Source organism: Mesocricetus auratus, unplaced genomic scaffold, assembly GCF_017639785.1.
Source record: "Mesocricetus auratus isolate SY011 unplaced genomic scaffold, BCM_Maur_2.0 Super-Scaffold_100042, whole genome shotgun sequence".
NCBI lineage: Eukaryota > Metazoa > Chordata > Mammalia > Rodentia > Cricetidae > Mesocricetus > Mesocricetus auratus.
In genome coordinates, this window is record NW_024429219.1 from 8,493,881 (window position 1) to 8,519,321 (window position 25,441).

Sequence of the window (25,441 nt, forward strand, 5' to 3'; positions counted from 1 at the left end):
TTAGGGTTGAGCTGCCTTCCCGGTTCCTCCTCAAAACCGGGGCGGACCATTCAAACTGCAGAGCACGCGTGTGCCTCAGGGGAGCCCCCTGAGTGTGTCCGCTGTGGCTAGCCCTGAGTCATCTCTGCACGCGGTGGCCCCTTCTCTCTTAGGCTTCACAGGGAAGCAGATCGCTGCATCACAGGTGGTAAGGGCGCGCGCGCGCGGGGGGGGGGGAGATTAGGGCTGAACCCGAGGAAGGCGCAGCCACATTAGAAGTGATTTCACCGTGGGAGGCAGGGTGCCGGCAGGTGGTCAGGCGCTGGAGCTATAAACTCCGGGAACCAGGATGAGCGCCCTCCGCGCTGCAATGGGATTGCTGTTCCTGGGGATGCTTCGAGCCTTTCCAAAGGTAAGTAGACACCAGTGGCTGGAGCAGGAGAGGACAGGGCCACTCCTCACTTCGTTTCCTCACTCAAACTGGAGTGAGGCGGCGCGGGTGGTAACTGTAATATGCAAACGCAAACAGAGTTCTTCTCTTCACACCCGCGGGTAGGAGATGGCTCGGAGTAGTTCATTCATTCTCCAAGAGTTGAATCGGGGCAAGAGAAAGCTATTCGCGTCCCCTTACTGCAGGTCGGGGGGTGGGGTGGTGCGGGGTGTGTGTGTGGGGTCCTGGAGAGATGAAAAGAAACCTGTGTGGTCATTTTGGCTGGAGGATGATATTGGGCTGTTGGTGTTTGCAATATAAGCTGGAAGGACTCAGGAAAGAGAGAAAGGAGAGGATGAGGAGCAGAGGAGAAGGTCTGGCCAGCCAGTGGTGCGGGCTGGGTGACCTGGAGCACATGGTGGACGCTTGTCCCCCGAGGAACATCCGTGGTGTCTCTGACTCCGGTTTTTTTTTTTTTTTTGGACGTCCCAGAAATGAGTCTGGACAACGAGTTAGGAAAATTGGACACTTCCTAGAAGCCAACACCACAATGGGCATTAGGATGTAGGAAGGACAGGGCACTCAGATGGGTCAGGTATAACTTACTGCGTGGAGCCCGGGGTCTGCGTGGGGAAAAATGGTCCATGGCTGACTGGAAGCTGGGTGTGTGTATGGGGGGAGGCAAGGGACAGTAGCAGGCTGGTGTGGGCATGGGCTGTGAGGAACGGCGTGGAGAGAGGGTGGGCTGCTGCCGTGAGGGAGATGGCAGGAAGGTGGCCCTTCCATCTCCAATGGGCAGTGTGACACCTGCCCTGGAGGGGGCAGGGGTGAGCAGAGGACCCCCACGCCCCTCCCCCACTCCCCAAGCCCTCCTTATCTAGGGCACGCAAGAGTTTGCAGCCACAGGACCACCAGAGATAAAGGGAAGAGTATGACGTGTGAGTGGCGAGGCTTGGCCAGTGTGTGGAGCCCATCTTCTTCCTTTATTCTACAAAGTGGGAACTTTCTTGGTTGGAGGCGGGGACACACTCTCAAGTGCCGGTGGGGGTCAGAGGACAACTTTTGAGAGTCCGGTTCTCTCCTTTGACCATGTGGCTTCCGGGAATATGAACTCAGGTCATCAGGCTTGGCAGCTGGCACCTTTACTCGTGGAACCATCTCTCAAGCCCGTGAAAACACTTTTGAAATTAAAATAATGTACTTAATACCATCTTGAACATGTAAAAAAAAAGCCTCCAAAACTATAAATGCTATGATTAAGCCGATTGTTTAATAGTAATTCCTCCCAAGCTGTAACCATTAAAGCTTACTATTTCATTTACAGGCTTGTACGAATGCATATCTGTATTTGGATCACTTTTCATCAATATGTATAGAGGGTTTTTTGGGGGAGGATAAGGACTCATGTAGCTCAGGCTGGCCCCCAACTTGCTATGTAGCCAAGGATAGTCTTGAACTGGTCTCCCTCCCTCCCTCTCCTGCTTATGGTTTGATGTATACAGTGTGTGAGGTTGAGCCCAGGGCTTTGGGTGTGCTGGGCAAGCAGTTTGTCTTTGTTTTTGTTTTGAGACAGGGTCTGGGTAGCTCAGGTTGATCTTGAACTCTCATGTAGTCCAGGATGTCTGCAATTACCTAATCTTTCTGCCAGTACCTCCAGAGTGCTGGGTACATTACAGTCACGCACCACACCCAACCATGACTCTTCATTTGGCTTTTACAGAGTCTCCAGCAGGTCTTGGAGAGTAGACCATCTGCCCATTCACATCCCTGGTGCATAGACAATGAGACTCCCACCACTGTTTTTTTTTTTTTTTGTTTTGTTTTGTTTTTACGGGGGAGGGTCTCAGTATGTCATCCTGGTTGGCCTGGAACGCCATGTGTAGACCAGGCTGGCCTTGAACTGATGCATCTGCCAGCCTCTGCCCCTCGAATGCTGGGAGTAAAGGTGTGCACCACTGAGTGACTCCATCATTGTCTTTTGTGTGTTTGCTGTCTGGTGGGTAAGGATGGTTTTTCCTAGAGAAGAGACAAGAGAAAGCCAGCGGTTGACACGCTGTCCAGTGTGCTGGGCAATGTCTTTCCCCACAACAGTGAAAGACTGCAGCAGCTTCCCACATCCTAACCGACACTCGATCTTATCAGTCTCTGTTTTGTGGTCTTGAACGGGCTGTATCCTTCTTATGCTAATTTGCATTTCCCAGTGGCTGTAGGCTGAGCATCAAATCTCAAACCTGTGGGCCTTTCATGGCAGGACTTGGGGTATCTGTGGAGGAGGAGCTACCTACCCAGGAAGATCCTCTACCCCGTCCCTCAAGACTTCTGTCACCTCTCCTGTCCATTTGAGGTTTGAAACCTATTTAAAACCAACAATAGCAAGCAAACAAAGACAAAACAAACATTTGTAAAGCTGGGCATGGTGCACAACTTTAATCCCAGCACTCGGGAAGCAGAGGGAGATGGGTCTCTAAGTTCATGGCCAATTTGGCCTACATTAGCCAGGGCTATGTAGAGAGATCCTGTCTCAAAAACCCAAACCCAAGAGGCCAACAACCAAACATCCCCCCAAAGAACCTATTTAAAAAAGCTACGTGCCTGGAATCCCAGCACTTGGGAGGCCGAGGCAAGAAGGATAGGAAGGCTAAAGGTAACCGGCAGGATGGCTCAGCAGCTAAAGGCACTGCCGCCAAGCCTGACAGCCTGTCTCATTCCCAGGACTCACATGTTGGAAGAGAGAACCAACTCCTGGGCATTGTTCTCTGATCTCCACATGTACACGGTGGCTCATGTGTGAGCATGCACACACATATGCACATAAAATAAATAATACATACACACACACACGCACACACACACATTTTAAAGTTCCAAGGTAGTCTGGGCTACATAGAAAGTTCCTGTCCTTAAAAAAATTATTTTGGCAGGGTGTTGGTGGACCATGCCTTTAATCCCAGCACTTAGGAGGCAGAGGCAGGCGGATCTCTGTGAGTTCGAAGTCAGCCTGGTCTATAAGAGCGAGTTCCAAGACAGCCTCCAAAGCCACAGAGAAACCCTGTCTCGAAAAACCAAAAAAGAAAAAAAATTTTGGTCTGGGATTTCAAATCCTTTTCCCAACTCCTTCTGCTTCTTCTCAACTTTTTGTCAGTTGGTGACAGCATGTTTTCTGAGAAGGAGATGAGCCTTGTTTTGTAATGTTCTCTGGGACTCCTGTGGCACAAGTCCAGAGACAGAGTTCCCCCGGTTCCATTCTTTTCCTACAGGCTCCTGAGACGGTACAGGGCCCTGACTTCTGGTGAATTCCATGGGTTTAGAATTCCCCTCATGTCTTCCCAGATACCACATCTCCAGTCTGATTGTTCCTCCTCCAGCTTTGCCTTTGTGGAGGTTCTCATAGGGGAATTCTCATGAGTGAGTCTTTGCAACATGCAGCCGGCTACTGGGCTCCCTTTGGTAGAGCATGCCCAGTGGGTGTAAAGGTGGCCCTGGTGTACGACAGAGGGCAGGAGAGAGAGCTTTCTTGGATCCTGTGGGGAAAGTGACTTCCAGAACCAGTCAAATCCTGCCTGGAGGCAGAATTCCATAGGATGCCCCAGAAGGGTGGGCTGGAAGGAGACTATGGCTTCTCTCTCTCTCTCTCTCTCTCTCTCTCTCTCTCTCTCTCTCTCTCTCTCTCTCTCTCTCTCTCTCTCAGGCAGGGTTTCTTGGTAACTTCGAAGCCTGTCCAGAAAGTTGCCCTGTAGACCAAGTTGACCTCCAACTCACGGAGATCCGACTGCCTCTGCCTCCCAAGTGGCGGGATTAAAGGCGTGCACCACCCCCCGACTGACTATGGCTTCTCTTAGTTAAAGGCTGTGTTCCTCCACTGAGATGGACGCTGCCGCAAGAGCTCAGACGCCAGTGCAGGGCAGCTGCATTACTCAGCTTGAGAGCATGTCTGCTGGGACTAGGACACCCTTACTGGAAGTTTCTGCGGCTTCCACTCATATCTGACCCAAGGGCTTCATGAGAAGATGTGATTCATTTCTAGGTCTGCACACGGCGGCATCTGCTGCATCTCAGGACAGGAGGAAGGAAGGTCGGTGAGCCCTTGAGCCTGGGGGTCCTTGCATTGGCAGCTTAGCTTAGTTTGGGCCTGAGTGATTCTGTTGAACTGTGCCCCGACCTTGGGGATGACCTAGCTAAGATCAGTCTGTAGTTTTCCAAGTATCAGACATACCTGGCTGGACCTGCAGACAAGGCAGCCTTTCAGAGTACACACTAGCTACATACACACACACACACACACACACACACACACACACACACACGCATGCACGCACGCACACATGCACGCATATGCACACACACATGCACACTTACACCGAAAGGGAGGGATCTGCCTAAAAGAGATTAGCAGAAGAGCTTGGCCTCGGGAGTGGGGGCGGGAAGAAGGTGGTGAGTCTGGCCAGCCCAGAGTGGGCAAGGAGGGAGCGCCGCAAGGAGGAGATAAGGGAGGAGTTGAGTTGTGCAAATCTCAGCGGGCTGTGGCCCCACGATCACTGAGCAGCCCAATCAGATGCCATCTTCCTTATCAACAGGAGCCAGCGATGGCAGCTGTCGGGAGAGGGGCAAGCAGAGGAGGGGTTGGGGGGTTTCTAGGCTGTATCGATGGTGGGAAAAGCCTGAGGAGACACAATAGGTGTTTGGGAGGAACACAAATGCTATTTTTGCCCAAGTTCAGGTGTCAAGTGGGGCATTCAAGTGTGGCCGCTTCAAAAGACTTCAGTTTCTGATCTAGATCTCTAGTACCAAAGTAACTACGGAATTCCTGGTGCATTCTGGGTCACCACTAGCGGCGTCAACCCTTCTCACTGGAATTGTCTTACTTATTAAGGTGGCCTAAGAATCCACATTTTAGGTACCTATCAGCCTATTGTTTCTTGCCAACCCAGGGATAACATCTCTTCCGCCCCCCTCTCTCACATGGGCATGCGTGCGTACCCTTGTGCTTTTAATGACTTACTTTTTGTGTGTTGGTGTTCGGCCTGCATGTATGTTCGTGTAAGGGTGTCCGATTACCTGGAACTGGAGTTACAGACAGGTGTGAGCTGTCATATGGATGCTGAGAACTGAACCAGGGTCCTCTGGAAGAGCCGTCAGTGCTCTGAACTGCTGAACCATCTCTCCAACCAGGATTAGGCTCTTTCATACGCCTGCTGACATTGTATTAGTTTCCTCTTGCTACTGTAGCGAACCGTCACGAATCTGGTGGCCAGGAGTAACACAGGCGCATTATTTAACGCTCCGCAGTGAGGGAGGCCGAAAGAGGTTCTCAGAACCGTGTTTCTGTTAGAGAGGCTCCAGGGGCCTCCTCGTCCTTCCCAGTTGCTTCCTCTATCCTCATCTTCTCCAGGGCTCTGGCCCACCTGCCTGCATCTTCTAAAGCCTTTGCGGTCTCATCTGGTCCCAGGGAGGGGAGCTAAACTTACACTAACAATGCAGACCTAACCAGGTTCTTGAGAATTACACTAATGTCTTCTAATACTTGACAACTTCCTACCAGCTTCCTCTTCCTCTTTCTCCCCCTCCCCTCCTCCCTACTGACAGTCTAGGCTGCCCCATAGCCCACTATGCAGCCACAGCTCCCTACCTCCCAAGTTCTGGGATCACAGGCATGTCTCACCATCACCATTCTTTCTTTTTTATTAAATTTATTCATTTATCTTACATTCTGACTGCAGTTTCCTCTCCTTCCTCTCCCCCCACCCCTCCCCCATAATTCTTTGTGATTGCTGTCATTTATTTGTGTCTGTGTGACCAGGCATGCCATGATATGCATGTGTGGGTCAGAGGACAACTCACGGGAGTTGGTTCTCCCCTCCCACCGCGTGCGTCCTGGGAACTTGACATCATCAGTCTCGGCAGCAAGCACCTTTACCTCCTGGGGACTTCACTCATGCCAAGACTATATGAATCCTGCCGTGGGAGATCCCTGGGGACTGGGAGGGTGTGCTCTGTCTAATGTCACAAGTCCTTACAGCAAAGAATTGAGAGAGGATGTGGAAGAGGAGACGTGCGTCTGAGGACTTGGTCTGCCATTGCTGGCTCTGCAGACGGAAGACGTGGCCTGGTAGAATGTGCTTGTAACAAAACACACGAGGCCGCGCGCTTCAGGGAGGCTTTATTTGGGGCTGGCAAGACAGCTCAGCAGGTGAAGGCGTTTATTGCGCAAGCCTGATGCCCTAGAGCCAACATAGAAGCATGTGCCTGTAAGCACAGGTGAATTTGAAGGTGGGAACAGGGGGTCTGTGCAGCAGAAACGATAAGGACGCTGCTTGAAGAAGGAGAGAACCGACTCTTGAGAGCTGTCTTCTTACCTCCCCAAGTGTGCTGTGCTCTCTCTCTCTCTCTCTCTCTCTCTCTCTCTCTCTCTCTCTCTCTCTCTACACACACACACACACACACACACATTCTCATATACGTACACACACAGAGGCATCATCATCATCAATATTTTAAATGTCAAACATTTTTTAAAAAGGGGTTTTCTGGACTGGAGGGATGGCTCGCTCGCCTGTTAAAGGCTAGGCTCCCAACCAGAAGAAGAGGTTTCTTTGGCCTCTGATTATGGGGTCTGGAAAGTCTCAGCAATTTGGTACCAGCACACTACGGAGCAGAACTCAATGGTGTGGTTTCAAAGATCCTTTGGTAGTGGCTGGAGAGAGACTCAGGTTAAGAGCACCTGTTGCTTTTGCAGAGGACCAGGGTTCGACTCCCAACACCCACATGGTGGTTCACAACCATCCATAACTTAAGTTCCAGAGGATCCAATTCCTCTTCTGACTTCATGGGCACCGAGTACACATACTACGCACAGGCAAAACACGTACACATAAAATAAAATAAAATGAATATATCTAAAGAAAAAAAGAGCTTTTGATGGTAGCCAGACTCAGTGCTATAGGCCTGTAATCCCAGCTACTACTTAGGAGGCTGAAGCAGGAGGATCACAAGTTCAAGACCTGCCTGGGCAACTTAATGAGGCCTTTGAAAAAAACAAGAGGGCAAACAAGGCGGGCTGGGGATCTAGTTCTGTGGCAGAGTGCTTGCCCAGCATGCACCAGGCTGCAAGTTCTTCCAAAGTACCACAGAAACAAAGATAATAAAACAAAAACCTCTCAGGGCTGGAGAGACGGCTTAGCTGCTAAAAGGCTAGGTTCACAGCCCAAAGCAAAGACCTCCCTGGTGTCTGTTCTGTGGGCATGGCAGGGAGGTGAGGAGGGGCTGGTGGACTGGGGTGGGGTGAAACCACAATTCAGGTAGAGGCAGTGGCCGGCGGGAATGAGGGGGAAGGAGACCTTTCAGTTTGCAGCCAGAGTTTGGGGCACTAGGGATAGGAATGGGAGTCTCAGAGCACTGGGTGCAGCCGCAGCCATACCCACAGCCAAAGTAGCCAAGTCTTGCCTGCAACATTTAAAAACAGGCTCTCAAATGCCGTAGGTTGGCCTTGAACTCTCCATCTGATCCCTCTGCCTTCACCTCCCCAGGGCTGGGATTACAGGTGTGGACCACCACGCCTAGATTATGTATGTGGTGCTGTATACAGCGCTTTGTATATGGACTCTCTACCAACTCAGCTGCATCCCCAGCCCCAGTATCTTAATCTCCCTGCATCTCAGTTCCCTCATCTTTAAAATGGGGTCAAGTTGTCTTTTCCTGGTGGGTGGTAGCATTTATAATTCTTTCTTTCCAATCTGTCTCACACTTTCTTTAAAAACAGAATCTTCTGTATATGTATGTAGGTGCCCTGGAGGCCAGAGAGGGCATCAGATCCCTTGGAGTTGGAGTTGGAGTTACGGGCAGTTGAAAGTTGCCTAATGGGGGTACTGGGAACTGAACTCGGGTCCTCCACAAGAGCAGCAAGTCCAGGGGACTGCTGAGCTATCTCTCCAGCCCCATCTCTCACTTGGAAGCAAATGCAGGTTCTCATTCAGTTAGTTCTGCCTGGGGTGGTGCCTGAACGTCCGAGTAGGCCACATCCCAAGTATTACAGTGGCTGTTAATTACCTTGACTACTGGGGTGCTGTTGCACAGAGGTAGAGGTGAGGGGGCTTACCTCTTCAGTTCTGCCCAGCGCTGGCCCGTTCGGGGATTTTGCTTTGATGTGACTTAGTTCCCACAGGTATGGCCCAGCTATTCTCTCTCTCTCTTTCTCTATTGGCTGATACCAGGTGGGACTTTCTAAAAGTGAAATTTACCAGGTCTGCTAGAGAAAACCAAGCCAACTTGAAAATAGTCCCGGCGATGGTGAGGTTTTAGGTTACTCTTTTCATTCTAGGACTGCCCAGGTAGGGCCTCACTCAGCCTCTGGTGGCATAACTCAGCAACTGTGGGCATGTCACTTTGCCTTGAACCTATGGGGAACCCCACCTAAAGGCATCCACCCCTTGGCCCTTGGCCTTCCCCCACCCACTCTTCCCTTCTGAGTCCCCTCTTTCCTCCCAGGCAAAGGCCAGAGCCTAGCTGCATACCCCGCCTCGCCCTAGCCCCGTAAAGGACATTGGGACTGACCAGCTATCTGGGCCCGTCTCCACTGGCAGTGGTGGGCCCTATAGTTCAGAGGGTAGGATTGTCATAAACAGACACCGAGGCTGATGCCGTCTGCCAGGGCCCCTGGTGGAGGTCAGAGCACAGGTTAGGAGTCGGTTCCCCCGTGTGTGTGCTGGGACTCAAAGTCAGGTGGTCAGACTTGGCAGCAAGCCCTACGCTTACCCCCGAGCCATCTCATCAGCAATTACAAGACTGCACTGACTTAACCCAGTATTCCCTGCTCTTCCAAGGTGATGAGACCGGGCAGCACCGAGGCCCTGTGGGAGAAGGCTGGCTCCATGGCCTGGGAGCATTCCGGGTGGGCTTTGGGGTTAAGATGGACCTCCACTTGGCTTCCATCTCTGGGAACGGCTGGGAGGGCCTGTGGTTCGGTCCCTTTGTGGGAGTAGGAGAACTAGCTCCTTTCTCCCTAAGCCCCACTTGGGGCTCCCTCCATTGGAACTCTTGAGTGACAGGGTCCCATTGCTTCCCCGGACAGTGAGAAGATAGCGCACCCTGCTGGCGGGGTGTGAACTTGCTCAGAAGTTTAGAAAAGAGACCCTGCCCCCCCCACATCCCGCCCCCAACATCCTAAGCTTGTTATTCGGATGCCATGATCTATTGTGTTCAAGGCATGGTGACATAGAAGGCTGAGGCATGAGAAACTTGTGTTCATAGCCAGCCTTGGCTACATAGCAAGGCCCTGCGTCAAACAACAAAACAAAGCAAGACAAACCGCCGGCTTTCTCATTTTACCGTTATTCAAGTATTGCCTGTTAGCTGGGTCTCCGCCCTCACATTCCTTAGCAGCCGATAATTCAGACTCCGAGGCTTGTTTGTTTAGTGGTGCTGGGGTTAAACCCAGGGCCTGTCTCACTCATTCTAGGTAGGCAGGCACTCTCCCACTGAACTATATCCCCCGCCCCCTGCCCCCAATCCTTTTATTTTGAGATTAAAAACTCACCTTATCTGCACCAGGTACCCATGCTAGACTTGAATTTGTGATCCTCTTGCCTCTGTCTCCTGAGTGCTGGAACTATATGCATGAACTTTTTTTTTTAAACCTTTTGAGGCGGGGTCTCAGGAGCCCACAATGGCCTTAAACTTGATATATAGTTGAAGGAGAGCTTGAGCCCTTAACCCTACAGCATCTGCTTCTGGAGAGCTGGGTTACAGGTATGCGCCAGCGCGTTTGGCTCTGAGCTGACATTTTTATTATTATTTATGTGAGCCAACTGATGTGGGTTGGGGATTTGAACCCTCGTCCTTATTATAGAGTAGTAAGCACTTTTTTTTTTTCTGAGACAGTTTCTCTATGTTGCCCTGGAACTAACTCTATAGGCAAGGCTGGCCTTGAACTCAGAGATCCGCCTGCCTCTACCTTCCTCTGAGTGCTGGGATTAAAGGCGTGCGCCACTACCACCCGGCTGAGTAGCAAGCACTCTTGAGCTGAGCCAACTTCTCAGTATCTGTACTGACATTTTAAAATGTGTACATTGTAGAAAGTCCCTTAATTTTGGATCATGATTTGATATGGGTTATGGGGTGACATGTTGCCCTTTCTGGTACACTGGACTTTTTAAAGATAGCCTGTGGCTGAGACGGGAGAAAGCTGAGACATTGTGAGGCTCCAAAGGAGTGTTGGCTCTTGGTCGCTGTGTGAGTTTGGGCAGACACAGCTGTGCCTCTCTGGTTTGCAGCTCCCTTATCTGTGGAGCAGGAGTTGACTGAACGCAGGCTGGGTTTGGAGGAGTGACACACCGTAACACACCCCAGGGAAGGACAGCAAGGAGATATGAGGACTGGTTGGTGGCTCTCAGATGTTCCAGGCCTAGGGCCACACTCTCTCAGACGCTTCAGCTATCAGTGAGATGATGGGGCAGGCCAGGAGGGAAAACCCAGGGCAAGGACACAGAACTTTCCCACACTCTGAAGGCCCCCACGGGGCTGAGTTCTGACAGCTCAGTTAGCTCTACCTCAAGTTTCTGTGTACACTCAGGGAGGTGCTGCCAGTCAGGGAACGGCAGCTGGTGCTTGTGGGGTTGCTGCCTGGAGGCTCCTGGGAGCCCCCAGTGACCTGAGAAGAATGGAAGGCTGCTTGAAGGAACCTGGAAGGAATGATAGCAGAGATACCCGTGCTCCCAACTGCTGTGCCAACGGCTCAATGTTCAGGGCCGTGCTGTCGGAACCCAGGGTTCACACAGGCGAGGCAAGCACTTCACACTGAGCTACAACCCAGCCTTATGTACGTTAATACTTATCGTTTCAAGTGAGTATGGTGACATGGTTTCAGATGTGTAAAAAAAAAAAAGATGTAATTAACACCCACATACCTACCTTCCAGCCACAGTGACCTTGGTGTTGCTTGCTAAAGTTTCCAGAAATACCTCTGCCTCTGTCTTTGTCTCTCTGTCTCTGTCTCTCTGTCTCTCTGTCTCTGTCTCTGTCTCTGTCTCTGTCTCTGTCTCTGTCTCTCTCTCTCTCTCTCTCTCTCTCTCTCTCTCTCGTGTGTGTGTGTGTGTGTGTGTGTGTGTGTGTGTGTGTGTGTGTGTGTGTGTCCGTCCAGGCTGGCAATATTCAGGGTGTGTTTTCCCAAGTCAAAATTAACCTAATCTAGAAAATTCCTTTCAGGTGTGCCCAGAGGCTTATCTCTTGGGCAGTTCTAGATCCTATTAAGTTAATCATGACAAAGTCCATCCACAGTGGGGCTTATGGTTCAAAGAACTCTAGAAAGCTACAGGTGTTGATTTCCAAGAATAAGTGAGGCCGATGTTACTCATGAGAGAAATGCAAAGAAACCATAACATGTGCCCCCACCAAAGCTACTACTGCAGCTTAAAAAAGGGTTCCGGTAACCAGCATGCATGGCTAACTGGCATACATCGGTTGAGTGCCAGCAAGCATGCAGGACAGATGGCAGCCTCACACACTACAGCTGAGTGACAGCAGGTGCAGGTGCTTGAAAGACTCAGATGGAGAGTCAGGCTAGGGGTGCGGCTCTGTCGGTACAGTGCTCCCCCAGCATGCCTGGGACCCTGGGTTCCAGCCCCAGCTTAGAACTGAGTGTGGTGGTACATGTCTATAATTCCAGAGCTTGGGAGGTAGGGGCAGGAGGACCAGGAGATCAAATTATTCTTGGTTAATGGTGAATTTGAGGCCAGCCTGACCTACATGAAAAAAAAGGCAGGTCAAGGAAGAAAAGAAGTAAACTGGATTCCGGTTGATCAGAGTTGCCAACTCATTGCATTTAGGAAGAAACACATAGACTAGCACTTGCCTTTAATCTCAGAACTCAGGAGACAGAGGCAGGTAGATCTTTGTGAGTTCAAGGCTAGCCTGGTCTACACAGAACTTCTAAGACAGATGTTCTACTATACTCATAGATGGGTGCCTAGTTCAGTCATCACCAGAGAGACTACCTCAAGCAGCTGATAGGAGCGGACGCAGAGACCCATAGCCAACGTTAGGCAGAGAGAGAGAGAGAGAGAGAGAGAGGGGAGAGAGAGAGAGAGAGGGATGAGAGAGAGAGAGAGAGAGAGAGAGAGAGAGAGAGAGCGAGAGCGAGCCCAGGTTTGAGGTCTCCACTGGGTCCCTCCCTTTGGAGACTGGGAAACCCTAAGGAAGAGGTGGAGGAAGAATTGTGGGAGCCAGAGGGGTTAAGGACACGGGGAGAATGCCACAGAATCAACTAAGCTGGGATCATAGAGACTGAGAGGTCATTGTAAACCCTGTAAGAGTCAGCGCTAGGCCCTCTGCATGTATGTGCCAGGCCCTCTGCATATATGTTATGGTTGTTGACTTGGTGTTTGGGGGGTACTACTGACAATGGGAAGTGGGGTATCTCTGACTCTTTTGCCTGACATTGGGATCGCTTTTCTCCTACTGGGTGGCCTCGCCCACCCTTGATGTGAGAATTTGTGTGGAGTCTTGTTGCATCTTGTTCCCTGTTTGGTTGATGTCCCTGGGAGGCCTGCTCTTTTCTTTTCTTGGGGGGGGGACTGGGAGGAGTGAAGGGAGGGAAGTTGCAGTTTGGAAGTATTGTATGAGAGAAGAGTAAATAAAATAATAATAATTAAAAAGAAAATATTCTGGGGGCTGGAGAAATGGCTCAGGGGTTAAGAGCACTGGCTGCTCTTCCAGAGGTCCTGAGTTCCAATTCCCAGCAACCACATGGTGGCTCACAACCATCTGTAATGAGATCTGGTGCCCTCTTCTGGGGTGTAGGCATAGATGCCAGAACACTGTATACATAATAAATAAATAAATAAATAAATAAATAAATAAATAAATAAATAAATCTTTAAAAAAAGACAGTCAGGGCTACATATAGAGACCTTGTCTTAAAATCAAACAAACAAAAAAGCTGGATGGTGGTGGTGCACCCCATTAATCTCAGCACTAGGCAGGCAGAGGCAGGCGGATCTCTGTGAGTTCAAGGCCAGCCTGGTCTACAGAGTGAGGTCCAGGACAGCCAGGCTACACAGAGAAACCCTGTCTCAGAAAAAAAAGGCAGTATTAAATGTTCATCTAGAGTAAAACAGACATACATTGACCACATTGCAAAGCCATGGGTATTAGTGAATTCCAAAAAAAAAAAAAAAAAAAAAAAAAAAAGAATGAGTCTTGAAGCTTAATACTGAATTAAAGAGGCTGACTGTAGGGGTTTGGGGAGACGGCTCAATGGGGAGGTGTGTGCTTCGTAACACAGGGGTCTGGGTTCAGATCCCCAGAAGCCGTTTAAAAAGCCGGTGTGGCTGCCAGCGCCTGTAGCTCCTCCAGCACAGTGGGAGGAGGAAACAGAGATGGCCGGAGCCTGCTGGCTGCCGCCCTGGCTTTGGCCTCAGGGAGAGACCCTTTCTCAAGGGAGTGAGGTGGACAGCGATGGAGCTGGACGCCTGGTGTCCCCCTCTGGCTTCCAGGCACGTGCACACAGAGATTTCAAGGCTATAGGAGTGAGTGTGAACAAAGACAGCGCAGTGACATGGACGTGTTTACACACTAAAGCATTTTATTTTCATTTCGGTTTTGACACAGGGTCTCATGGTGTAGCCCTGGCTATCCTGGAACTCAGGATGGAGACTAGGCTGGCTTTGCATCTGTTTCTGCCTCCCAAGTACTAGGAGTAAAGTGTGTGCCACCACGCCCCCCCCAACCCCATTATTTTGTGCACCAAATTTTAAAAAGCCAGTTGCAAAGGAAAAGACTGGGCAGTCTGACCCATGTTAAATTTAAGAGCAGACAGAACTTATTAGTGGACACAGAGGTTAATGCTCTCTTTCCAGAGGGGGTTCTGAGCATGCCAGGAGAGACAGACCGGCTGCAGCCGTGGCTGATGGCCTGAAGGGAGCTGAGAGAACTGGCTGGTGTGTGTGTGAGTGTGTGTGTATGTGTGTGAGTGTGAGTGAGTGTGAGTGTGTGAGAGTGTGTGAGGGTGAGTGTGTGAGAGCGTATGTGTGTGAGTGAGTGTGCGAGAGTGTGAGTGAGTGTGTGAGTGAGTATGTGTGAGTGTGTGTGAGTGTGTGTGAGTGTGTGTGTGTGTGTGTGGTGGGGGCGGTGACTGTGAGAAGAGGAAGGGCATGGAGACTCCTGGGTGCTCCACCAGCAACTAAGCTGCCATTAGCTCCACGGGGAGATGTCAACTCAGGGGTTCTCTTCCTGACCTCTGTGACAAAGGTCTCAGCCTGGCCTTGGCAGTGGGTGGACACCAGGCCTCCCGGGACAGCAGGGTGGTGTTGAGGATAGAAGTCTGGCCCCTGACTCATCAGTTTCTCTGACCCTCCAGGATCGACTACTCATGACCACCTGTACCGGAGACGCCAGTTACTATGCCGGGAGCTGCTGCCACCGTTGCCCCTCTGGTGAGTGGGGTGTGGAGGGCAGGATGCTGACTCCTTGTTTTGATGTGTGAGCCTCATGGGGGGGACTGGTGACAAGGTAGGGGTTGGGGAGGGCTGGATAGAAGCTAGCAGACATGGTCATGGTTGGGTACCGGTATCCAAGGGCCATCCCTAATGTCACAGGGTCTGGGGAAGAATAAAGCCACCAACAGGCTAAGTCTGCCGCTGCCCCAGGGATGAAGACCCCCCCCCTTCTGAGGTTTTGGTGTTGCCTGTGCAGGGCTCTAGCCAGGAGCATTCCAGCTGCCATGCTCCCTGCTCCTTAGTGTTGTCTGAATGAAAAGAAGAGAGAGAAAGGAAGGACAGGACAGCTCCTAGGCGTGATGGAGGAGACAGTTTGCGGCAGATAGAAGGGAGCGTGTAGCCAGAGGCAGGGACACCTGGGAGAGTCCAGAGTGGACATGACCCTGAGCCATGGGAGTCAATGGGGAGGGGAAGGAAGAGGACAGAGAGGGGAACCGGGTGCAGCAGCCAGGAGGACCAAAGGTAAAGGGGGAGGGTAACCAAAATCTGGATTATATATGGGAGAGCCTCTGGGGAGGGGCAGCCCAGGCCCTGGGCTGGAGAGTTCAGGGTAGAGGGCAGGTATGCCAGCCATACCCTGTGACAGATGGGATGCTGGGAGAATCTGGTCAGGTCCGCTTTGATGTGTTAAGTAGGCACCTCAGCTGCTTGTCCCATTTGGAGACCTAACACTATCCCGCATTAAGCATCAGTTCTGCTTTGCAGATAAGGCTGCTGGGGTTCAGCAAGTTGTGTGACGTGGCCAGGGTCCCAGAGCTGAGGCATGGCAGCATTGGCTGGGGCTAGAGTCCAGGAATCTGGGACCCCTGGATCTCAACAGCTAACACCCCCTGTGACCAGATGTCATTTCTGGAGCTTGGAAGCCCTTTGCAAGCCTTCATTTTCTCCTCTTCCTCCCTCCCCTCCTCCCTTAATTCTTTTAAATTTTACGTGTGTTTTTCCTGCATGTGTGTATGTGCACCACATGTGTGCAGCTCTTGCGTAGATCAGGATGGGTGTCGGACTGGGTCCTCTGCAAGAGCACCAATTGATCTTTTAACCATTGAGCTATATCCGTGACTGTTTCCTTCCTTCCTTCCTTCCTTCCTTCCTTCCTTCCTTCCTTCCTCCCTCCCTCCCTTCCCTCCCTCCCTCCCTCCCTCCCTCCCTCCCTCCCTCCCTCCCTCCTTTCTTCCTTCCTTCCTTCCTTCGTCTCACAGAATCTCCCAGGCTGGACTTGAATTCAACCTATAGCTCAGGCTGAGCTTGAACTCGCTATCCTTCTGTCTCAGCATCTTTAGTGCTGGGACTGTGGGACACCACCTCTCCCTGACCTTTCCCGTTCTTGTCTGCTCCAAGTCAGGACACGTGTTTGTCCCAGGGTGCTCCAGGCTGTAACTTTCTGGGGGGAACAGGGCTTGCCTAACCACTACTGGCTTTCTGGAATGCTCACCCACCCTAGCACAGCCCGAGTTCTGGTAGAATGCCAGGAAATCTTCCTGGAACATTCTTCAGGCTTGAAGATTAGAAAAGGGTTATGAAGCATTTTGGTCCCTTGTGACTATGATCAAAAGTCCCAAACGTATGTTGGGGGCCATTGGTGGCTGAGGTTATGAGGTGAAGCTGTGGTGTGGTCTCTGAGTCCAGGAATAGGTGTCTATTTGGAAGAGAGACATTAGCTATGAAAGTTGAGGGTGGGAGGAAGCCTCTGTCACCAGCTCAGTGTAACTGGCCCCTGCTTTTAGGACAGCAAGGCATCGGAGGTAGGTCGCTGTGTCTGGAGGGCTTCCTGTGGGTAGGGGGTAGCTTATGTACCCGCTATTAAATCTTCCCAGGCACGCTGTCTGGAGGTGGGGACAGGCGAGGTCATTGCGGGAAGTGGCTGGGGTTGAAGATTCTTGGTGAGCTACTCTGAGGCCTGTGTTGTCTGAATGGCCCACGAGATGGGCCTCCAGCCTTGCACAGGCTACCAGAGGAAGTATCTAATAGTGTCTGTTCCCAAAACTGATTTCAAAACGTTTTTTGTGGGGCTTGAGAGATGGCTCGGTGTGGTTAAGAGCACTGCCTGCTCTTCCAGAGGACCCAGGTTCAGTTCCAAAACCTCCCGAGGCAGCTCATGACTGTGAACTCCAGCTCTAGGGGATCTGACACCCTCTTCTGGCCTCTGAGGGCACCCTCACACATGGCATAACGCATAAACATACATACAGAGAATATTCTTGAGACCAGCCTTTTTATGACAACTCGGCAGGGTCCCGTGTCGTTGGTCTCGGCTGGCTTTGAACTTTGTGTGTAGTAGAGGTTGGCCTTGAACCCTTGATCCCTTTACCTCTGCCTCCTGAATGCTGGGATTACAGCCCTGGACCACAGTGCTCAGCTTCTCGTGGGTCCCTCCCCTCCCCCTACTGCTCTCCCCCATCCAGCCTGTCTTCCTCCCTATTCCTGTTTGGGGTCCTCCAGGCCTTTACTTTCCTCTGGTTAGAAAACAGAGTCAAAGGGCTTGTTCTGGCTTGCAGTCTGACCCGCCCACCTTCCTTGGTATGTGCTCCCCTTTTCTCGGAGGCCCTCTGCCCCCATCCTGTGGGACCAGGGCTCCTTTATCCTTAGTGAGTCCCTAAAACTGTCTCTCCAAATAGTTACATTGAAGCTAAGGGTTTGGGGGGGGCAGTTCCGATTCACAGCGTCTGTCTCCTCCCTGCATCCTTCACCCATTCTCCTTCATCTCTCTCCTCCACCCTCCCACCCACCCTTCAGACCGATGGCAAGTGCATTGCCCGCTCTTGAAGAGGTCACTTCTTCTAGCTCCTTCTCCCATTTTCAGGCCTCTAGTCCTCCGGCTATGCCTGTCTCCTTTGCCCCTGGGTGCAACCTCTCTGCCATCTCAGCCCTGCTGCAGCTCCGAGACCCCACCTCTGGGCGCCTCCCTTTGTTGCAGGGGGACAGGTTCCCACTCGTCTGCCCGCAAGTGTGGCCATGGTGTGCTGTGACATTGCGCGGCCACAGCTCCCTCACAGAAAGGAAGACACGAGTTTTCGGGCATTCTCCGTTTAACAGCTGAGACTTACAAAAAGTGGTCGCCCCTTCCTCCCACTTCCCCTCTCTAAGGCCCCCCCCGTGCAGAAGGTAGCTGAGCAGCTCAGGCCTGTGTGGTGCGCAGGGCATTTTGCTGGAGTTTTATTGACCCTGCGTTTCCGGGCAAGCCACAGAGGAAAACCAAAAAACCCCCTCCTTCCGTGTTTTGGGGAAATTTTCTGACATTTTTGCCTGCCCTCTCAAATCAGCGCTCAGCTGTGTGCGGGGTTTGCACGTGGGTGGGCTGGCGCAGGAAGGAAGCCCAGAGACCTTTGAATTTGAGAGGTCGTCCCGTGTCTCGCCTGACGTATGCCCACATGCCTTTCGACGCCCCCCCCCCCAGCTGCTGCCTAGTTCTCTGCTTTACATACCCTTGGTGACAAGCTCACCCCGCCTCACACAATGACAGTGCTTACCGAGGGACCGGGGCCCTTTACCACGTTAGCGCTTGCACCTCGTGGGAACCCAGAAAGAGAGCTAAGACGTTCTGGAAGCGTTCTGGGATTTGCCCACAATCGCCTGCTTGTAAGCCCAGCCTGGGCTAAAAGAGTCCTGAGCCCTTACCCCTTCCTTCCAGGCCCGGTACAGAGTGGGGATGGGGGGAGGCCCCGGCGTCCCTCCAGCTTTTATTCGGGAAGCTGTCAGAACATGGGTTTTCACCAAACATGAGCCAGGCCCTGCAACAGGGGACTCATTGGTGGCTGGAAACAGAGACAGCCATCCTGGAGAGTCGGGCAGAATCCCAGGCAGTGCAGAGACTGGGCTGTAACTCCCAGGCGTGGTGAAAGGAATATGCCACCAAGCCCGGCTCTTCCAGAAACCCAGCAGCAAGCCCAGAGAGCCTCTGGCGTGAGAGCGCTCAGCGATGGGGCTCATTGGCGGATGCCAGGTCGAGCCAGTCACAGTTGGTGAGAAAGATGGCACGCTCTGATTGGTCCGTTGGAGTCACGACAGTGAGGCGATGATGGGAAAAATGAAGCGTTCTGATTGGCCAGCCTGGGCCATGTGCTCATCCTGTGACTGAGCTGTGGGAAACATGCCTCCTGAACAAACATGGCAGATTCCGGCCGAGCAGACAACCCCTTGCAGATATCGGGGGTGGGGTGGAGTAGGGTGGGGGTGGGGATGAGGGTTGCTGCCCATCCTCGTTTATCCCCTGCCTCGGCATCATCATTCTGTGTCTCCAGTCCTCAACGAGTGGAAGGGAGGTCACTGGGTGATTCCAGGACCTCTCAGTCAGCTTGGGTCAGGATCTCCATGGTCTTCACTCCCGATAGTCCTCGGCTCCCTTAGGGACTCAGGACCTCTGCTGAGTTTGCTGACCTCCATGGCCCCTTTAATCCATTCAATGCTAGCAGAAACAGATCTTTTTGTTTGTTTTTTGTTTTTTGAGACAGAGTTTCTCTGTGGTTTTGGAGGCTGTCCTGGAACTAGCTCTTGTAGACCAGGCTGGCCCCGAACTCACAGAGATCCGCCTGCTTCTGCCTCCCAAGTGCTGGGATTAAAGGCGTGCGCCACCCCGCCGGGCTCAGAAGCAGATCTTGCTAGACGTCATTGCAGTTGTCCGGGTCCACCGGTTGTCAGGTGACAGGCCAGGAAGGCCAGACCCAGGTTTCCCCACACCTGGGTTGCTCCTTTTGCTGGCTTAGTGACCTCCAGCGAGGCTCATTCCTCCATCTGTGACAACCGTGGGTTGGAGTAGAGACGGACGGAGATGAGGCATGAGAGATGAATGATGGGAAGCCTGCTCACTATCGAGGTGACCTAGCCTAGAACTTCCCTGCTGCCTCTTTCAGGGTTCTCTCCAACGCAGCCGTGCCCACAGGGTCCTGGCCACTGCAGGAAGCAATGTGCTCCCGACCACTACGTGAATGAAGATGGGTACTGCACAGCCTGTGTGACATGTTTGGAAGGTGAGAACCTGTTCCCTCTCCCTGGAATGCGTCCTATAGGGGAATCGGAGAGGCAGGACGTCTCAGGATTTGGTCCCCTGCTGCCTCAGTTTACCTCTCTGGATTTGATACCAGCAGTCATGTTTTGCATCCGTACTTTTCAGAGAGACCTAGCGTGCTCCCTGGAGGGAGGACTCACGTCTTCACAATGGCTCCAGGGAGGACTCTTTTCTTAGCTCATTTCTGTAGGGAGGACTTCACGAGGCGAAGGGCCTTCCTGGAGTTGTGAAAGGTGGTGCATGATAGAGGCAGAGTCTGGGGCGGTGGCCCGGCGCCAAGACCTGCCATTTCCCAAGTCCTTCATCCTTTCCGCAGACCATGATGCTTCCAGGAAAGTCTCGAAACTGGTTCTTCTTATGTTAGTCGCTTGTGTTTAGTGATGGGGTCTGGTGTTTTCTTTTGATTTTGAGTGGTTTTGGGGGCATGGTTAGGTTGGAAGATGTGCTGAGATTTTCTTGAAATCTAATAATCATTTTTAAAAAAAGTTTTCAGTGTCTTTTTAAAAATGTAATTTGTTTATTGCCTGCAAAGTTCTTTTTTTGTAAGATTATATATTTTCTCTCTCTCTCTCTCTCTCTCTCTCTCTCTCTCTCTCTCTCTCTCTCTGTGTGTGTGTGTGTGTGTGTGTGTGTGTCTTTCTGCCTCCGTGTCCTGAATGCTGGGATCATAGGCGTGCACTGCCTGCCTGGTTCATGCAGGGCTGGGAACGGTATGCAGGGCTTTGAGCATGCTGGGCAAGCTGTGCTCTTAGCCACCGAACCATCTCTCCATCTCCTAAAACATGGGATCCAGAGATGAAACTCAAGTCCTATGCTTACATAGCAAACGGCTTTTACCCCCTCAGCCATCTCCCTCGGAGGAGACTCTTTCATATTCGGACCCCAGCACAGAGGGTAAGCTAGTATGACCATGGTGTTACCAAGTCCATCCCTCACCCTGACTCAGCTGAGTGCCCATCCTGTGGGTTTTGGCAATGGACAGCGTGTGTGTGTGTGTGTGTGTGTGTGTGTGTGTGTGTGTGTGTGTGCGTGCGCCCAGAACAGACAGTGCGCTTCCTAAATCTCCTCCTGCTTCTGGCCCTTCTGCCTCTATAGTCAGACCTTCATCTTTTTTTTTTCTTCAAGACGGGGTTTCTCTGTGTAATAGTTCTGGCTGTCCTGGAACTCACTTTGTAGCCCAGGCTGGCCTCGAACTCACAGAGATCCGCCTGCCTCTGCCTCCCGAGTGCTGGGATTAAAGGCATGCGCCACCACCGACCAGCAAGAGCATCTTCTTTTGCAGGAGGCCCATGGAATCACAATGTAAAGCCTTTTGAGAACGGCTTGTTGCACAGCCACATGTACTTCAGTTCCCTCCATGTGCTGGGACATGATTTATTTTCATATATATGCATATTTGTGTATGCACACATGCATGTTGTATGTGTGGCAGGGGCTGATGCCAGCTGTCTCCCTCAATCCCTCTCCAACTCAGTTATTGAGAGAGACTCTCACTGGAGCTCACTGATTCACCTACACTGGCTGGCCAGCCCCAGGACTCCTCCCGTTTCTGCAACAGCCGGGTCCTGTTAGTTCAGTTTTTCACGTGGGTGCTGGGGATCTGAACTCACACATGTCAGGGGATCTGAGGGGAGGTACAGAGGCTCATGTGGCATCTTACCTTCACCCTGGACTATCCTTATGTTCCCTGGATCCTGCCCTCAGCTTCCCTCTTCCTTTCCATCACCTCCTCTGTGTCCCTCAGGTCTCGTGGAGAAGGCTCCGTGTTCCAGGAACTCTTCTCGAGTCTGTGAGTGTCAGCCTGGCACGTACTGCAAGACACCAGCTGTCAATTCTTGTGCCCGCTGTTTCCCACACTCCCGCTGCTCTGGGGGCCAGGTCGTCAAGTTCCCAGGTGAGTGTCGCCTTCTGTAGCCCAGTTGCAGCTGCTGCTGTAGCTGCTCACGTCTGTGCCCCATCAGAGGTACTCTGCTGGCTGAAGCCTGGGTCTGAGGCTTGGGGTTGGAGAGGATTCTCTAGTGTCACATAAATAATAGGAAGCCTCAAGTGTCTGCCCTGGGAAGTCCCTGACTAATCGGAATCGGGCATCGGGCGGGAGAGGTACCTCGACACTGAACACCAGATTCAAGGCTGAGAATATTTCTTTTTCCAACCTGCCTTGTGACCTGAGGCCATGCTATCTCCAAGGAGAGGCTCATGGTCAACGAAGGAATAAGAATCATGGATCCTCTCTGGTTGCCTTCGAAGTGCTGTTTAGGGGGCCAGACTAGGCTACATAGTGAGACTCTGTTTTCAAAAATCGGGTGGCGGGGTGCGATGTACTCTTTAGAAGGGAGACACAGGGGGTGGGGTCAGCCAAAAGAGCACCACTACAGCGCCACAGCGTGCAGCTGGGCAAACTGATGGTAAGGGCTGGAAATTGCAGGCACTGTGGGGACCTTTTTCGTTAACCCGTGTCCTTGGCATTTCTGGTTCCTGGCTGTGCCCAACTGCCTGCGTCAGGGAATGCTGTCTGCTAAGGGACGCACATCCCACTGTCGGTAAACAGAGGGACGGCGCTCAGTTGGCCTCGGGCCGGGCTTTAGCAGTGTCTGGCACCTGCGGGTGGGGCCGGTCCCCTCCGCTCTTTCTCCCTACCCATGTGATGAGAAGATGTTACCTTCTGGAGCTTTCCCTGCTCAAAAACTCTTCTTTTTGAAAAATAGGTTCTGCTTAGCCAGTCAGGCTGAGGGTTCTTTTCTTCCAGCAAGCAGGGCCAGGCCGTTCCTAAGACTGCCACATGGGGGAGCCAGAGGCCGGTCTCTGAAGCTATGCCGTTGCTCACACGTGGCAATAAGCGCTTAAAATGTGGCTGGTGGAGCCAGGTGATGGCACACTCCTTTAGTTCCAACATTCTGGAGGCAGACGCAGGTGGATCTCTGTGAGTTGGAGGCTAGCCTGGTCTACAGAGCTACAGCCAAGGCTATTGAAAGAAACCCTGCCTTGAAACAAAAAGTGCCTGGTCTAGATTGAGATGTTCAGTATGTTTCAGTGGCTTTCAAAGACCTAATATGTAAGCGATATCTTGTTATACTTATATTGACTGACATAGATTGTTATGTTGTTAGGTTATGAGGCTTTCTTCTAAGATTTTATTGTATTTATATTTTATGAATATGAATGCTCTGCGTGTACACCTGCAGGCCAGAAGAGGGCACCAGATCTCACTATAGGTGGTTGTGAGCCACCACATGGTTGCTGGGAATTGAACTCAGGACCTCTGGAAGAGCAGCCAGTGCTCTTAACCTCTGAGCCATCTCTCCAGCTGGAGTTTTTGAGATCAGATCTTATTTTGTATCCAAGGAGTCTTGTAAGTCACTATGTATCGGGGCTGGCTTCAAAACTATAGCAATCCCCCTGCCTCATCCTCTCAAGTGCAGGCATTACAGGTATGAACCACTATGCCCAGCTTGTGTGTGTTACTGGGGACAGGTCAGGCAAGTATTATGCCACTAAGCAATACTCTTTGCCCAAATTAGTACATTATTAAAGTCCGTTTCTTATTTCTTCATTTATCTTTTGAGATAGAGTCACTCTGTTGCCCAGGTTGGATTTGAACTTGTGATCTTGCTTCCTCACACTCCTGTGCTGGGATTACAGGCATGTGCCACCACAACCAGATTTATTTTTGCATTTAGATTTATTTATTCTATATAGATGAGTGTTTGCCTGAATGTATGTCTGTGTACCACTTGCATGCCTAGTGCCCCGAGAGGCCAGACGAGGGCATTGGATTCCTTGGAACTGGCGTTGTGAGCCACCATGTGGGAGCTGCAGATTGAACCCGATCCCCTGGAAGAGCAGCTGGTGCTCTTAACTACTAAGATATCTCTCAAGACCCGTCTTCCTCCTTTTATTGAGACAGGGCCTCGCTGCGTAGCTCTTGGCTGACTTGAGACTCACTGTGTAGACCAGGCTGGCCTGGAGCTCACAGAGTTGCCTGCCTCTGCCTCTCAAGTGCTGGGGTTAAGGCTGCGTGCCACCAGCCTCGGCTCCCCTTTTCACCATTTCGAATGATGCCTCCAGAAAACGAAAGCCGGCATCGTGACCCCCAGCACATCCTGTCAGGGGCTCTCCATGGCCACCTGACCTTCTCAGCTCTGGAGGTCCTGTGGACTCTCCCAGAAGGCCGGTCTGGTCTGGTGGATGGGGGCTTTCTGGTTGTGAAAGGAGCAAGTGACTTCTGTCTCAGTGAAGGGCATGGCTAACCATCCCCTCAAAGCTCCCACAATACCGAGTGTTTGCAGGGCAGCCTCCATCAGTGCCGTTCTGGAACTGGAGAGCTGACCCCCAGAGGTGACAGTCCAGTAGCCCAAGATCACAGTGAGTGTCTTCTCCCAGCCATGACTGGACGCCCTACTAAGCTTTGTTAACTTCATCAAACTGCTCACCTTGCTGTGGTCGCCTCCCTGGAGGCCGGAAACCATTGGGGCGACTTTTGACCCATGTGGGACCCTTTCTGAGTGATGAGATTGGGGTTGAGGTGCGGAAAAGGACATCCTGCTGGTTGAGCACTCGCTGTTTATTTCATATGTGGCAGACTCATTTACACATCATCGTTTGGGTAGATGGCAGCCCGGTGAGGGCGGTGTATGATCATTTGACGGCCTGGCAGAGAAAGGGTATGGGAGAGGTGGAGGGCAAGTCCAGGGGCACCTGATGGTGTGTGTGTGTGTGTGTATGTGTGTGTGTGTATGTGTATGGTGTGTGTGTGGTGTGTTTGTGTACGTGTGTGGTGTGTGTGTGTGTACATGTGTGTGGTGTGTTTGTGTATGTGTGTGTGTGGTGTGTGTGGTATGTGTGTGTATGGTGTGTGTGTATGGTGTGTATGTATGTGTGTGTGATGTGTGTGTGTGTATGCACGTGTGCACGCATGTGCTCGTGGTGCATGTGTAACGAAAGTATGGAGAATGGTGCTGAGTGTGTCAGGTATGGCCAAAGCCGGGGACTCTGCCTCTTCCCACCTCTCATTCATATCTGTGTTGCTTTGTCTGGGAACTGGTAAGTCACCAGCAAGCATAGGTCAGCCCCTGACCAGGACAAATGGAGGGATAGATTCTCCTCACTCTAGAGTGGGCAGATGCTGGGAAAGCCAGTGTCTCTGGATGGTCACGGTCATCCATGACTCTGCTTGGTGGTGACAGTTCTGTTCCTGAGGACTCTGGGTTCCTCCCTGTCTGTTCTGAGGTCATTACTGTCCCCATTGCAGGCACAGCAGAGAAGGACACCGTCTGTGAATTGCCTTCATCAGGACCTGTCCGTGATTGTTCCAATCCAGATGACTGCAAGACACTTACTAGGTGACGCCCGGCCTCCTTTCTCTCCCCTTCCAGGTGACCTTTGGATGGGCCACTTTGTCTCAGGACACATAGGGTGGGGTCAACCCAGGCTGGCAGGCCCCCTGGGTGGTCCACTGCCAAGCTCATCGGAGTCCCTGCTGTGCGTGTCCAGCCCTGCCTGGTGTACACAGGAGACCAAGAAAGCCCAGGAAACACAGCTCTTGCC

The 25,441-nt window shown here is 51.8% G+C and overlaps 1 protein-coding gene across 1 annotated transcript in view; it reads left to right on the forward strand.

Moving 5' to 3' along the window:
* Nucleotides 1-225: 225 nt before the first annotated feature.
* The window catches only part of Tnfrsf8 (TNF receptor superfamily member 8), a 55,892-nt gene continuing 30,676 nt past the window's right edge, over nucleotides 226-25,441 (forward strand). The window contains exons 1-5 of the mRNA XM_021232533.2: nucleotides 226-391; nucleotides 14,757-14,832; nucleotides 19,743-19,859; nucleotides 21,642-21,791; nucleotides 25,146-25,236. Coding sequence (XP_021088192.1) covers nucleotides 329-391; nucleotides 14,757-14,832; nucleotides 19,743-19,859; nucleotides 21,642-21,791; nucleotides 25,146-25,236 — 497 coding nt within the window. The 5' untranslated portion in view covers nucleotides 226-328. The remainder of the gene's footprint in view (nucleotides 392-14,756; nucleotides 14,833-19,742; nucleotides 19,860-21,641; nucleotides 21,792-25,145; nucleotides 25,237-25,441) is intronic.